The sequence below is a fragment of the Diadema antillarum genome, unplaced genomic scaffold (genome assembly GCF_040938485.1).
Source record: "Diadema antillarum isolate AM-2024a unplaced genomic scaffold, OU_Dant_1.0 seq00000581_RagTag, whole genome shotgun sequence".
Taxonomy (NCBI): Eukaryota; Metazoa; Echinodermata; class Echinoidea; order Diadematoida; family Diadematidae; genus Diadema; species Diadema antillarum.
The window spans coordinates 1,436,753-1,451,920 of NW_027271515.1; the positions used below are offsets into that span (position 1 = coordinate 1,436,753).

Consider the following 15,168-nt stretch of genomic DNA (forward strand, 5'->3'; position numbering starts at 1 on the left):
AAACATAAGGCATACAATGTAAAAGCAATCTGTATTGCAGACAGTATGAGAATATACTTCACAGATTAAAAGTTTTTTACTGAATGAAACATTGTTTAAATTAGGAAAACACATTGATGGTAAATGTTCTCAGTGCGGTATATTAGAAACGGCGCAACGTTTCCTCTTAGAATGTCCGGACTACAAAGAATACAGAAATCAGTTACAAAATTATCTTGAAGTAATCTTAGCATAAGTAATAATTATATTGAATCATCCTCGACAAAAGTATATTATTTGTTTTGTTAGCTGCAGTGGTAAATATTGGATATTATAGTTTGTACTGATATTTCAGCATTAGTTGTTTATTGAATAGTATGTGTAATGATAAAAGTACCCGGTGTGTATGCTTTAAAACCAAAATCTGTTTCAGATTGACAGCAAATTGTTTTAACCAATTACAAAAATTAAAAGTTATTTATGCAGAAATATTCGCCGGGAGCTGTTGCGCAAACGGACTAAATAGCGCCATCAAACGACTTCAACCAGCAGTCACAACCAAAGAGATTGTGACAACACACATACGACTCGACTGGCCAAAGAAGGGTCCATAATGGCGTCGTGCACAGAGGTTTTGAGAGTGAACAGAGACTTAGTTGATAGCCAGTTTGATGGATACAAGTTGTCACTAGACACGCTTCCAACCTACCAGCTACCGCTTAACTTTGGTGAGAATTTCATTGAAAAATGACAAAAAATCAAACCCCACGTTATTCATCTTGTTTTCTACACGTTGTAGGTCCTACTCCTAGTCCGAAGTGTTCAATTCTGTGTTAGTACAAAACAAGTGAAGTGTCTAAACTGAGTGCGACCCACACTTGACCGAAAGATCGGTCTGTATCTGTCCGTCGGGGAATGTTCCGCGGAGACTACGTCTGGCTTCACGGATCCCCTCCGTATACAGACCGAAGTCAATGATCCCAGCTCCTGTGTGGAGCAACGCGCACAGATCAAACGTTACGATAAACCAAATTTTAAACAGCTTTTTTACATTCAAACAAGTTTGACACGACATGACACATTATGCAGCAATATTTGGGGTGAATTTCTCACACTGTGCAATCGAAATACTCGTAGTAACTCGGTTATAATGCAGAAATTGTATCCATATCGCAACATCGCCGTTCACTAGCCGTAAGTCGCCATTTTGAATCTGTAAACCAATCACATGCGAGGTACGTGTTTTAGTAAAAAAAACACGTAGAAGCTACCTCGCATGTGACTGGCTAATAGATTCATACTGTGTTTCTGCAGTTTGAACGTGACGACGCATGGCTGGTTGATGTATGTTTTGCTTTGAAAATTCTACCGAAATATTGGATTATTCATTAATCTGGTGAGTGTAGTCTATTCTTGAATAGTTTATTTAACTATACAAGCTTAAATTTGCCGACCTAGGGCCGTGAATTAGACGCAATCGAGAAGGGTGAGGTACCTCACCCAATTTTCCATAGAGACGGTGGTTAAGAACATCCACACAGCAATGGGTACTGGTACCTTCCGTCTGTCTACGGAGGACAGCGTTAATGGCAAAATATAAAAGAGTCCTCCGGACAGACGGATCTTTCTGTCTAGACCCACACAAGCCATCGCACCATCGTATGCCACCCACCCACGCACGCCACGGGCGACGCGACGGGCGGGGCGGGCACGGTCAAATTATAATTAACGTTGGGGGTATAATAAGTTGCTGTCAGCGTGGAGCTGAATGACGATGCTCTTTTACTCCACCGGTTTTCTCATACTTATTTACCGCAACAAACCCTATCATATGGCTATATAGGCTGATTTGACACTTGTCCTGTAACGTTTAAATTTAATAAATTTAAATTTATAGGTAACTAGTGTAGACAGAAAAATCCATCTGTTCGGAGCTCGCTGAGGAGGAGTCTTTTTATCATTCTTGCTGACTTTTTTTGATAGTTTTGTAATTTTGGTTCCGGAAGAAGGAGGAGATTATGTTACAAACCGATCTTTTCTGTCAAATCTGACACTTGACCGAAAAATTGGTCTGTATCTTGCCCGGGATTACACAGCCCTGTCGTCACACACAAGTGTCGCGATACAGGGATATGTGATATGCTGTGCGTCTGGTCGAGCTAGCCGGGCCGGGGCTGGGGATATGTTCCTTGAAGACTGCATCTGATCTGGCTTCACGGAATCCCCTTGCCTAAACAATAGCCTCAATAGGCTTGAAGGAGAGCCGTAAAAAAAAAAAAAAATGATGAAAAAGAACCTCCAGACAGCTGGACAGACAGATTTTTCTGTCTGATCTGACACATGACTGTATGGCATGTGCATGCACATGTCAGTGACAGTGTGTGCTATTTTATAGTGGCATGTAATTTTGCTCTAACTAAGCTAGCTAGATCAGATTCAAGGAGTGTACCTACCTCCTTGGCTAGATCAGTCCAGGAATGGTGTCTTAGGGAAATGCAAACTTCAGAGCAAGCTCATACAATGTACGTATATAAAAGTGTGTGGGGGGTACATATGGAAGTCTTTCCCCCTTCTTACCCCGCCGATCGCGAAAAATTAGTCGCGTGAAAATATCCACTTTTACAGTAAACTCTAATCCTAATCCCAAAGCCATCTAAACTTATTCATGTTATACTTACAAATAACGCATAGCGGGGGGTACATATGGAAGTCTTGCCAAGAAGGGTTTCGCTTGTTTTTAATTCCGCGGAATCAAGACATCAACAACTGGAACATATGATGAGCAAAAATGTTTGAGTGCTTTTATTTCGCGCTAGTTTGGGGTTCCGCGAAATGCGCAAAAATGTCAGCACCGCGAAAATTTCCACTTTTACAGTACTACTCAGTTTAGGATTAGGGTTAGGGTTAGACTTATGGTAACATTGATCTTGGTGTCTTAGGGAAATGCGAACTTCAGAGCAAGCTCATACAATGTAGGTGTATAAAAGTGGGGGGGGGGGGGGTACATATGGAAGTCTTTCCCAACCCTCTCATGAGGGGGGCTCTGGCTCAGAAGGATCCCTCCTACTCATGAGCATGGCCGGGGTGCTCATTAGAGGCCTTGCCCTCTGCACTGGGCGAGGTGTTCATGATGTCTCCTGTTGCCTTATCAACCATCTCACATCTGACACAGCGGGTTTGCTCAATGCAGGGCTGCTGCTTCTATAAGCCTGATCTTACTCGAAATTTTTGGTGCTTTTTTTGTGGCTCTCTCCTCTCCATGCACAATTCGGCACCATGAAAGTGAAGTCTCAGATCATTTTACAAGTATTCATAAAGAGAAAAATAAAATCAGAATTAACCTGATCTTGTGCATACATTGTATATTCCAAATTACTATTCCACACTGTAGATGGGTACTCAAATTTGTCAGCAAACTAATCACTTACAGGTTCACTTTCTTCCTGAATTCTGCCGTCCAGCAGCCTTTGGGCACCTTTTCGCGCAAGCATCCCGCTGCTGCATCCAGTGCAGACAGCGTGCAAGCCATGCAAGCTGTGGGATTTTTCTGAGTGATGAGCATGCACGTGAGGAGATTTTGTACATAACTTAAACCCCTGGATGTGATTGCCCCAGGCCTCAAATTTCATCAAATTTGGGTCAAGGCCACTTTCTTGAGGGGGCACAAAGCTGCTCAAAGGGCACAACTGACTATTAAAAAAGATATTGTGGCCATGAACGTTTTGATTTTGAAAGGGGCAAGACCGCAAACTGCCATTGGGAATTTCGAGCAGTTGCCCTATATAGATACTTACTTGGAGTTTACTTGGATGTAGAGACATAAAGCGTTGCCTTTTGCTCTTCACATTTTCTTTAGCTATAGATGAGGTGAAGCTGCGAGAAGATGAGTACACCTTCCAACACATGCAGTTATTTGGGTTGACCAATCACCTGATAGGGGACTTGTGGAATCCAAATTGTGTCTACTATGTCACCACGGAGTGGAAACTATTTCAACAGAGGGTTGTTCTGGTGAGTTGAAATGATCCTTATTCGGAGGAAATTTGTATTAATTTGTCTAAGTTTGAAAGCTGGTGAATGGATAAGTGCATGGACAGGTTAGAGATCATCAAAATAGTGGTGTTTAAAATATTGTGGCTTGGCAGATCAAGATTTTTATAGAAGGCTAATGCAGAAGAAAAGTGACTACTTAGTACAGGGTACATCTTTGCAAGTTGTAACTGTGTTGTTGAAGTGTGTGACAAGTGGTCAAAGCTTGATGTGGTTAATGCTATTCATCTGCTAGAAGTCAGCAGATGAACTTGGTCTTTGAACAAATGGCAGTTTAGTCTTCAAAAATCAAACCTATGATATCTTTTTTGTTTTGAATTTATTTTCTGTGTGTTGTAGTTCTTTCATAGAGAGATTCTAGTAGTAGGCAAGCTTTGATAACAAATCTGTCATATACATGCATAGAAACCACACTGCGAGCATTTTCAGGATCCAAAGTGACATCTATTGTGGTTGTACTTTCTGTATTACATGCATTCCAATCATGTGTAGAATTGTGCTTGCCATGACTCCACTCCACACCTTACATCCATCGCTGTCATTCCTCTATCCTATCACTTCCTTGGTCATCCCTACACTCCTTTCTCCAGACATCATCATGCCTTAACCTGTTGAGGACGGACTGATATTGTCACAACACACATTTCCCATACACACTTGCCCGAGTATACTCGGGACTAGTCCTCAACGGGTTAATACCTTGTGTGATACAACAATACCATGCAGTCTTCCAATTCCTTCCGAAGGTCACCTACATGTACTTTCTTCATCCCACTCATAGCCCTTTACTGCATTATTATACAATGTACATGTACATGTTTTATCCAAGGCTATCTGTGCATAAAGTACTGGCCTTTTGAAACACAAGCAATTAAGCAGGGCTGCCAACTCTCACTCATTGAGAGTGAGACTCACTCATTTTGGTCCTTTCTGACTCTAAAACTTTATTTCATTTGCATGCATTTCTATTGATCTCACTCATTTTGACTCCTAAATTATAGCCTTGGCCTATGGGAGTCTCACTCTCAACTAGTTTCCAATGTTGGCAGCCCTGAATTAAGTTGTGTGTGGTATCTTGTCACAAAGTCTTGTCAGTATTATACAAACTTACAAAATCCTAGGAAGCATTTACCTAGATGAATTTCAAGTTGCTTACATGGAAAAAAGGTGTCCTATACTAAACAAACAAACTTGAAGGTTGTACCATTTAGGGTTCAATTATTAAAAGATGAGCAAAGAAAATCACTGATCATTGTTCTAGCTTTCCTGGTATGATACAGAACTAGAGTGCATTTCATTTATAAAAATTAATCAAAATATGATTTATGGAATCATAGATAGAGCGTTGATTAAAGCATGTCATTTATTCATGTCATTCTATTGTATCCATAGGATTCCCAGCTGAATGAGTCCAGGGTAGTTTTCACCATTCCTGGAGCTCACGCTAAGAGGACGGGGTCAAGGCACAATGTCTCGGCCCACTTCACGTCACGCCAGCTCTGTGTACTCTCAGACGGAGCAGGATTCCTCTATGTCCTAGATACTGGCAACAGAGACGGTGCAGAAATCTCAGAATGGAAGGTATACCTGACACAGACTTTAATAGGATCTACTGTTTATAAAGTATACCGGTATCCAAGTTTGTGCATGGAATGAAACAATCAAATGAAACATTTAGTTTCTTGTAGCTCTTGACCAAGCTCTTGTAAGTTAGGTGCTTGCAAATACCAGAGTACCTCCTACTCAATGTCATGTCATCACCAAAGCAATCTCCCATGGCCATGTAGGTAACAGTGGTTTTAAATCTTACATCTACACTCTTAGAAAGTAAAAGAAATAGGAAGATGTACTTCTTGAATACTACTGATGCAAAGAGGGATGTTTTAACAGCTTAAAGTCTTGATCAGCTAACTTCTATAACTGTCTTTAAGTAATTTAGAAAAAGTATAAAATCATTGAGCGCAACAACTGGCTTACATTTGACTTTATTACGTACCTCATGAATCATATTCTTCCACCATAAGGGTACCAAAGCTACCTTGAGCAGCCAATGAAAATTACAGCAACTTAAAGACATACTTGTGTTCCATGCTGCTAATTGTGCTGCTAAAATTGTAAAGTGGTATATTTGTAGATGCTGATGTGCCATAGGTAGATCCTAACTGGAACATGAGATGGCATGCCAAAGAGAGGTTATCCCCCAAGCAGGAAATCTTATGTGTATAATTTTGATTAGCACAGGGGGACAAAGAACCAGCATACACAATGGAGACATTATACACAATGGAGACATTATAGGACACAATGGAGACATTATACACAATGGAGACATTATGGGACACAATGGAGACATTGTTTTTGTGTGTGTTACCTGCAGATTGTCTTTAAGAAGGAAGTATGCAATGGTGCCCCAGCCATCCTCCAGCATTCGACAGTGACAGAGGAAGGGTCAAGGGTCAAGGTTGACTGCATCCTGCTTCATATTGAGAAGAGAGATGAGGGCGAGGGAAGCCAGGGAGATAACCAGAGCTCAGACAACAAGAGTGACCATGCCACCTTCTTAGAATGGATTACTCTGAGTGCAGGGAGTGGTCAGTATTTTAATATCTTGATCAGAAATTAGTCCTGTAAGGTCACTCCCATAGGGTTCGCCAGATAATATTTTTGCTTTTACGGCATCACATAGTTATGGTAGTCATGTGCATACAATATACAACTGCATGAGATTTGAGGAACAAATTTCAGAATGTTTCAGCAAAGAGGTGTGCATCTAATTCTCACTTGGAATATATGAGTTATATGCAAGTGTGATATTGCCAGTTTCTATTGAGTGCGCACATCCACCTTTTAGACAGCATTTTTGTGCTGTCCGTAGCATTTTCTTTTAAATGGTGATCAGAGAATCTGATTTTCATTTTTTTGGCAATCCTAGTGTGCTTCCCAAAGAATTTAAGTCAGTCTTGAAAGGTAAGATCAACTTTAAATTGTAGTATACTGTGTGAGTCTTATACGGTATACTGACTTCCCAGTGAAAATACAAATTTTTGAGACTATCATGCAGCCATAAACACACAAAATGAAATAAGTGACAAAGGAATTTGTCTGCAAATTTTTATTACAATTTGAAGTGGATTCTGAAAACGTTGATTAAAGCTGAGCAAGAAAACCAGCATAACATGATTTAAAGTTGTATCTTAACTATTAAGGCCGATTTAAAGTCTGTGTAATCCCCCACCTGTTTATGATATTGAATTCACACACACACACACACACACACACACACACACACACACACACACACACACACATACAATGATAAGTTGATTTTACAGACTATCCAAAAGATGTGTGGTGATAGGGTACTGTACACCACTGTGTGTAAAATATTCTTAATTTGATTTGCTGTTTTGTGTCATTTCCGTGTGGTGCCAGATTTAGCTGACTTTGAGGTTGAGAACACCAGACAGCTACAAGGCCCCACTGCTCCTGTCTACATTGGACTGGAGGAGGGAGGTCAGGGGCTCTATGTGGCCAGTGAGGCTGACTTTGAGGTCATCTCAGATGCTGTCAATCAAGTGAAGGATGATGAGGTGGAGGAGAAAAAGGAGGAGGCAAAAGAGGAAGGTAAGGGTTCACTCATATATCTTGTGTGGTTCTAGTTTCTAGTGTGTGTTTGTGTCGGTGCGTTATTTCTTGCAACTATGTAACAAACAAACAAACAAAGCACACACACAAAAACAAATTATCCCCCCCCCAAAAAAAAAAAAAAGAAAAGAAAAAAAAAAATATATATATATTTCCATATGTAAATGAAACCCTCACAGTTCTGCTTGATGGGCTAATCAAACCCAAGAAATGAAAGTGAATCCTGTATAGCTTGCCGAAATGACATTTGCTTTCAGACAATTATCTTCAAAACAAAAGTAATACAAATGCCTTAGTTTTAAGTCTAAATAGATAGAAAACACACACCATGCATGTACACACATGCACATGCATGTACATGCATACAAAAAAATTATATTTTCATAATATTCATATGAGGAACTCTACATCTATGACGAGTATTTTATTGACTAGTGTTATACCGAATATAGTTTTATGTTCTAAACATGGTTCCAGAGTAAATGTCTTCATTGTAGATGTTACAGACTTTACATCATCAAAGTCACATATTTACAGTAAGAGAACATCCACATATTGTGGATGTAAAGCTGGCATAGTTGGGCCTACTGCTTTTCATCCATCAGATGCTTCACTCCCACTCTTCACATGGACTCAAACCGGAGAGGATGTCAGCATCACTTTCATCGTCCCGGCAACCGTCTCCAAACCAGACATCCATGTAGTGATGGAGGCTGACAGGCTGGATGTCAGGATCAAGAACGGACCAGAGCTGCTGTCTGGTGCCCTCTTTAGGCTAATTGACATCACCTGCTGTACATGGACACTAGAGAAGCGCAAGTAATTACGATGTGTGGTTGTGTGTTGTATCGGTCAATCATCTATCCAGTATCAAATTGGGTCCATAGAGCATATATTTTGTTTTCTGTAAAGTACAGATAGATGACCAGCAGGATGGTTGTCCTCAACTCAAATTTGAGCGTGAATATGTTACCCACTACAACAAAAGGATCCCAAAGTCGAGGGAGGTTGATTTTCTGAAAATGACATGACATTATTCCCTTCCTCTTCTGCTTTGATATTGTAACACAACTCATTAAAGTACTCAGTCACAGAGATGTTGATGATTTTATGAAACCATGTTGAGTAGTCTAGGAAATCAGTGTTTTGAGAAAACCTCCTTCAGAGTTCCGACGCAATCGTGATCAAGGGAAGATAAGACAGTTTTCATCTCATGACAATAGAAAGTCTGTTCACTGCAACCTCTGCGATGTTCATTCAAACATAGCGCCAGTGGTCTATGCACAACCAATTAGTAACTAAGATGCCACGCACTGACCAATAAGATCAATCCCTCGTTGCTAGGGTGGAGTCTATCTGCGGCGCTAAATCCAAATCTTTAGACACGTTTCTGTTCTGTTGAAAGTCAGAAAGTCATGGCCCAGAAAAATGCTAATTTCTTGCCTTTCCTTCAATCATTTAGCTTCAAAATTTCGGCAGATTATAGATGAAACTTTAGACTACAACATTCTGCCAGCAACAGAAATTTGATGGTTTTGACCGATTTTGGTGATCTGACTTTCAAACTTGATTTTCTCAGCTCAGCTGTTAGTGACTTTCAGATCCTTTTGTCGTTGTGGGTCACATATGTTCACCGATATGGAGACCTGTTGCAAATTTTCAAGCTGTACCTGTAGAACACTGTCTAACCATCACATGTACTCTTTATTCTGTGCTTCTCAAAGTGCTTTTAGAAGCACAAAAAAACTGATGCTGTCATATAGAAATAACCATTGGATTTTATCACAATCAATTTTGGAGGGTGTTGCCACCTACAAATCCTAATTTTGCAATTAACATCTTTTAGAGACCAATCCTGTAGATATATCACATTCTGTAAGGAATGCTTACATTGTAAGAACAAAAGTAAGAGCAAGACTGTGTTCTAGCTCAAACCCTTTCTTTATGTGCACAGTAGTAGTCCATGAAATTAATGAACAAAATAATCATCAATGTAAATTTAAGCTGTTAAGTGATGTTTGTGCTTCAGCTTATTTGATTGTTTTTTTTCTGTGAGTGTGTGAGGAGCTCATGAGAAGCAGTATATAGCATCATTTCCATCTTGGTTTTCCATCATCTCTCAGGCTGGAGGTGACACTCGCCAAGCAGGATGAAGGCTTCATGTGGACCGAGGTGGTGGTAGGAAACACCAGAGGGGAGTATGTGGCTGATCCAGACCAGGCCAGGATTATACATGAGAGGCTGGCACACCTGACGTCTGATGCTCTGGTGAGGAATGGAAGCTGTATACCATGGTGATTGGAATTGGGGGGGGGGGGGGGGGGATGGGAGAGGGGAGAGGGAGGAGAAGATGGAAGGTTTAAGGGAGAGTGGAGGGGGTAAGGAGATGAGGGAAAGGGGGTTGGGGAGGGGAGGGTGTTAGGGGAGGGAAGGGTGTTAGGGGAGGGAAGGTTTGGGGGAGAAGGAAGGGAGATGGGAGAGGGGAGGAGGAAGAGGAGATGGATGGTTGAGGGGAGAGTGGAGGGGGTAAGGAGATGAGGGAAAGGGGGTTGGGGAGGGGAGGGTGTTAGGGGAGTGAAGGGTGTTAGGGGAGGGAAGGTTTGGGGGAGAAGGAAGGGAGATGGGAGAGGGGAGGAGGAAGAGGAGATGGATGGTTGAGGGGAGAGTGGAGGGGGTAAGGAGAGGGGAGAGGGGGAGGGGGAGGGAAAAAGGGGGATGAGGAGAGGGAAAAGGGAGCGGAGAAGGGAGGGGATGGGGAAGGGGAGGGAGGAGGGGAGACTAGAGGGAAGAGGGGGAGGGAAAAGGGGAAAGGGGAGCGGAAAAGGGAGGGGACAGGGAAGGGGAGAGAGGAGGGGGAGGACATGGGAGGGGGAGAGGAGATGTAGGTTGAGAGGGAAAGGGAGAGAAAGGGGAAGATGAGGGGAGTGGGGATGGGTAAGGGGTTGAGGGGAAGATTTGCATTCTTATCTTTTCGGCATCCCTGATACAAATTATTCTAAGTTGAAATCACAGTGGTCACTGCACTTTGTAATGTCTTGTGTTAGTGCAAGCCCATTGTACTTATTACATTATCCACAAAGCTTCATAGAATTCTTCTTGCTTGACAGGTGATGGCCCTATGTGAAAATGTGCCCTTGTATACATTATGTTAGTGTTAATATACAAATGGTCATATATGAATGGTCACAAGTGCGAAATCTTGTTCCATTGCACGAGTAAAGACAATACACTATGGCCCAAATTCACGAAGGTGGTACAAATGAAAGCATGGTTTAAACCATGGACAAAAACCATGGAACGCCAAGTGTCGCACAGAATATTTCGTTATGAAATTGGTCATTTTGTCGACAAAATGACTGTTTCGTTAATGAAATTATTATTTTGTGGACGAAATGTTCATTTAGTTACAAAATGCTGTCATTTCGTTACAAAATAATCATTTGATCGACGAAATGACTGATTTCGTAACGAAATATTCCTTGCGACACTTGGCCCTCCATGGTTTTTGTCCATGGTTTAAACCATGGTTTCATTTGTACCACCTTCGTGAATTCAGGCCTATTTGTTTTACACTACACCTCGAACGTCAACAGATGTGGTTGAATTTAGCACAGAAATGGCAACCATTTTCTGTGAAAGACGAACGAGTAGCTGCACATCACAGTCACCGTGTACTGTATGTATGTGACGCCGATGGGTTGAAGTTGTTTACAAATTTGAGTGACAAAAGTACGCGCTTGTAAGTCTGCTTGTGATTGTCAAGTGCACGCAGCAAATGTTTGTTTATTGTGACATCAGAGCCATGCGATGGAACAAACTACGAGTCAATCGTGAGTTTATCATGGCAGTCAATGGAAATGGGTGACGTCAGCCATGCACTATCCATTTTTGCTCAAACAAAATTGCATGGCTGACAGCCACAGTGCGCAATGGAACTTTTAACTAAATGTCACATGATGGGCAATTGACCAGTCGGATAGCTACGTTCTAATTAGGTGCTGTACAATATCCATTAAACTGTGTGCTCTGATTTCAGGGAGCTGATCCCAGTGGAGACATTGGTGGCCGACCAGGGATAAGTCCCCAGGACTTGGAGGAGTGTGACATGAATCTAGAAAACACTGTTTGCATCTATCGCATCGATGGAAAGCTACACACCATCAGCCACAAGGTCAGTGGGATGAAAGAAATCTTGTCAGCCAGTCTCCTTCTCTGGCTCGTTCTTTTCTTCCTTCTTCCTTCTCCCTTTCCTATATCTCTCTTCTCCAAATTTGCAGTCTCTGTTGATTGACCCTTGATGTGTTCATGGACTCGCTTATATCCTGCTGGGTTGTACAACAGCTAGTGGCCACCCTTGAAACGTGACCTGATTTATGCTAGATTGACTTTAGAAGGTAGCAATGCACTTCAGTTTCACATGACGGCCACTGCAACACAGTTGGGGTTAGAATGATTGAGTAACTCACATCCAAAGTTTCAGGATTTCTGTGCCAGCAAACATGGAAAGAAGACCTGTACATTGAGCCCATTCTTGGTATCGCCAATACCTAGATTCCGTGCGCAGAGCGGCATTTTGGATATGTATATGGGATAGCTCAGGGGACAAACTTACCCTGGTTTTGGCTGCATATGCACTTGGGTCACATCCTGTCTTTATCCAGGGGTATTTTTTGTTGAAGATTTTTTCACTTTCCATCAGCACATTGAAGCCTTGCAGTAGTCAACTATGACTCTAGTGACCGCAAATCAGTAAAATTTAGAAACTTCAAACTCTTCTAAAGGTGAATGATAGCCAAGAAAAAAGGAGTAACAACGGAAAAGCAGACATATAACTTCATTGAATTGTATGGAAGCTGTGACGTGCGCGAGACAACCGGAAGTGACAATGGCACTGAGGAATCCCACAGTGCATCTGTGACAGGGCTCTTCAGTGTGTGCAGAAGTTTTCTGCGCATTGGCAATACCGAAAATTGGTGAGCGAGTCACAGCTGAAAGGTTAAATGAGACTAACACAAGGTGCAGCATTTCATTTTGTAGACCAGTATTGAACAAAGAATTTTTCATGCCTTCTGTATGGAATTTCATATTACAGATTTGCAACTGGACATGTAGAGTTTGTAGGCTTTGAAGAAAGACCTAGGTATTGGGCCTGTCCTAGTATTTTCATAGAGTACAGCTCATGTGCACACATTATTGCATACATACTGTGACCTGCCAACACGAAAATTGCATTTAGTTTTTGTTGAAGTGTTTCTCAGTTACCTGGTGTAATTTTTGCCTCCTTCTATCTTCCATAGGCAAGTTTAGCCAGTCACCAGAGGCTTTTCAAGGCACCTCTCCAACCCAACACAGCCCCTGCCATTTGCCTGCGACACGATGTGGACGGAATCATATGGCAGCCAAGGGCCGTGACCCCGGAGATCACATCACCATGGCAACACGAAGCTACTTTCAATGCACTTGGTTACGTGCAGGCTTCCAAGAGAAACTGTAAATTTGCCAGCTGTGCCCCCGACACCTCCTACTGTGTCCTATGCGACTGCTCAAAGCATGCCTATGTGTATCGGCAACCATCAGACATTCCTAGTCCCCTTCGAAATCGTAAAAGTGGGCGTGTGATTGGTCAGGTGGCCAAGCAACAGGTGGTCAGCTTGGATTCAAATGATGACATTCTTGGCATGCAAGCCACAGACGAGAGACTGTTTATACTCACCAGTAAGAAACTCTATGTCATCAGAGTCAAAGTGAACTGAGAACATTGTAACTGAAGAATGTCCCGAAAGCAAATGACACATGTTATTGTGTCATAGTGGTTTCAGTTGCTACACCAGAGGAATCATCTCTTCCACATCACAATGGTGAACATATAATGCAATGTGTGCAAGCAATGATGTGACAAGATGTTACATATTCTTGTGGTTGGGTATACGTTACTTCTGATATAGCTAGAATGAAAACAGACAGTTCACCTGTACAGGACATGTGCGAAGCTGTAGTGTGAAAAGGCGTGAATGCCTGCTTAGCATGAACATTGCAAGCACGTACAAACCTATTTGTGACCATGCATCACAAAACGAACAAAATGTCGCACACACTGATTTTGTTTGAGGACTGAAAATAGGTGAAATGAGTCAACCTAGCCGATCTTGACTTTTTCATATTTTCTGAAAGAGCAAGTCTTCTTCTACATTGTGCTAAAATTTGGGATCATAAAACGGGCAGGAAAGTGTGTTTTTTTAGCAGTTTATCTCGAACATTTTTTGGTAGAATAGTGTGATTAGGTGTGTCTTTAGAGTCCCCTTTTCATTTCTTAAAAACCTTGTACACACTCTTCACTTCCAACTCCAATAACTTTTGAAAGGAGGGTGCTGCTGCTTTGAAAGTTGGTAGTAATTATGGACAGAATGTGTTAATAAGGCATGCTCAATTTCAGTTTAATCTGATAATCCCTTCATTGTTGTTACTCCTGTGGTTTACATCCTGGTTTTTTTTGGGTTTTTTTTTTGTCCCATTCATCGCACAGCCAGCACGGCTTGGTAAAGATTAAGTGCTTGAATAGACACTGTACTTCAGAGCCTCTTTTCTCAGTTCACACTTTTCCTGAGTCTGTGCTTTCTCTCCAATATTTAGATAGGTTAGGAGAGTCCATTTGATTTGAGCTATACACCATTTTAAAGCTTAAAGTGTGCTCTTTCAGAATATGCTCTTAACTAAAATTTCATGTCTGGCGACTTTCTGTTTGTTTTGTGATGCAGGGTCACATTTGGTGATACAGACAACACTGTGCCGGCGTTCAGAATCCTCGCTCTACCATTCTTTTATGTAATTTATCAATTACATTTCTTGTAGCTATCAGAAATGTAAGGATGAATCATATTTTCATGGAATTTGAAGCCAGTTTTGGAACAAAAGTATTGTAAAGCAAGATATATATTTGCAGCAAGAAATTTTTGCAAATTGGAGCTGGTGGCCTACTTCACAAAGTACATCACCAATAACCACTAATTGCTGCTAGCTTCCAGTCCCTCGTTGCAACAAGCCCGCTGGAGAATGCGTAAAGGCTGCTAGATGAGTCGACCACTTGACCACTTCACAGAATGGATGGTTGTCAACCTTTGTTCATCAGCATGCAATACTCAATCTCTCTTACCTATCCAGTGTGTTACATTAACGTTCGGAGTTCCGACAGTTTGTTGAATCTATCTTACTCCATCGTCATCCTTCTTATTTCCTCCATTATCACCTGTATGTACTCTCCCCTGTTGTGTATGTATCGTTCAGTACATCGGACAACGATGATGTTGTCTGGAATGTGAAATTCCTTTACGCTGTTTTCTAATACTGTTGATGCACAGGTTGATATTCCCCTTACTCGACCGACCATCTCACTCACTTGCTCTGTGCTGCCCAGAATAGTCAAGAGTTCCTGTCTCATGGAACGCAGGTGAGGGGCTCCTTCCTAAAGACGTAGACTTTGCTGTGAAAGCTTTGCGA

The 15,168-nt window shown here is 41.6% G+C and overlaps 1 protein-coding gene across 1 annotated transcript; it reads left to right on the forward strand.

The window, feature by feature from the left end:
- The first annotated feature begins 576 nt into the window (after positions 1 to 576).
- LOC139735504 (nudC domain-containing protein 1-like) lies at positions 577 to 14,186 on the forward strand. Its single transcript, XM_071646261.1, has 9 exons — positions 577 to 707; positions 3,836 to 3,990; positions 5,422 to 5,610; positions 6,407 to 6,620; positions 7,462 to 7,653; positions 8,280 to 8,493; positions 9,798 to 9,942; positions 11,711 to 11,845; positions 12,972 to 14,186. Exons 1-9 carry the CDS (start codon positions 593 to 595, stop codon positions 13,425 to 13,427), a joined length of 1,815 nt encoding a protein of 604 aa, XP_071502362.1. The 5' UTR covers positions 577 to 592; the 3' UTR covers positions 13,428 to 14,186.
- The last annotated feature ends 982 nt before the right edge of the window (positions 14,187 to 15,168 follow it).

Bases quoted from the DNA above. Each gene is read 5' to 3' on its own strand.
- LOC139735504 (XM_071646261.1), top strand. From the start codon at position 593: ATGGCGTCGTGCACAGAGGTTTTGAGAGTGAACAGAGACTTAGTTGAT. The intron at 3,991-5,421 runs GTGAGTTGAAAT...TTGTATCCATAG, and splicing joins TTCAACAGAGGGTTGTTCTG to GATTCCCAGCTGAATGAGTC. The intron at 5,611-6,406 runs GTATACCTGACA...TGTTACCTGCAG, and splicing joins CAGAAATCTCAGAATGGAAG to ATTGTCTTTAAGAAGGAAGT.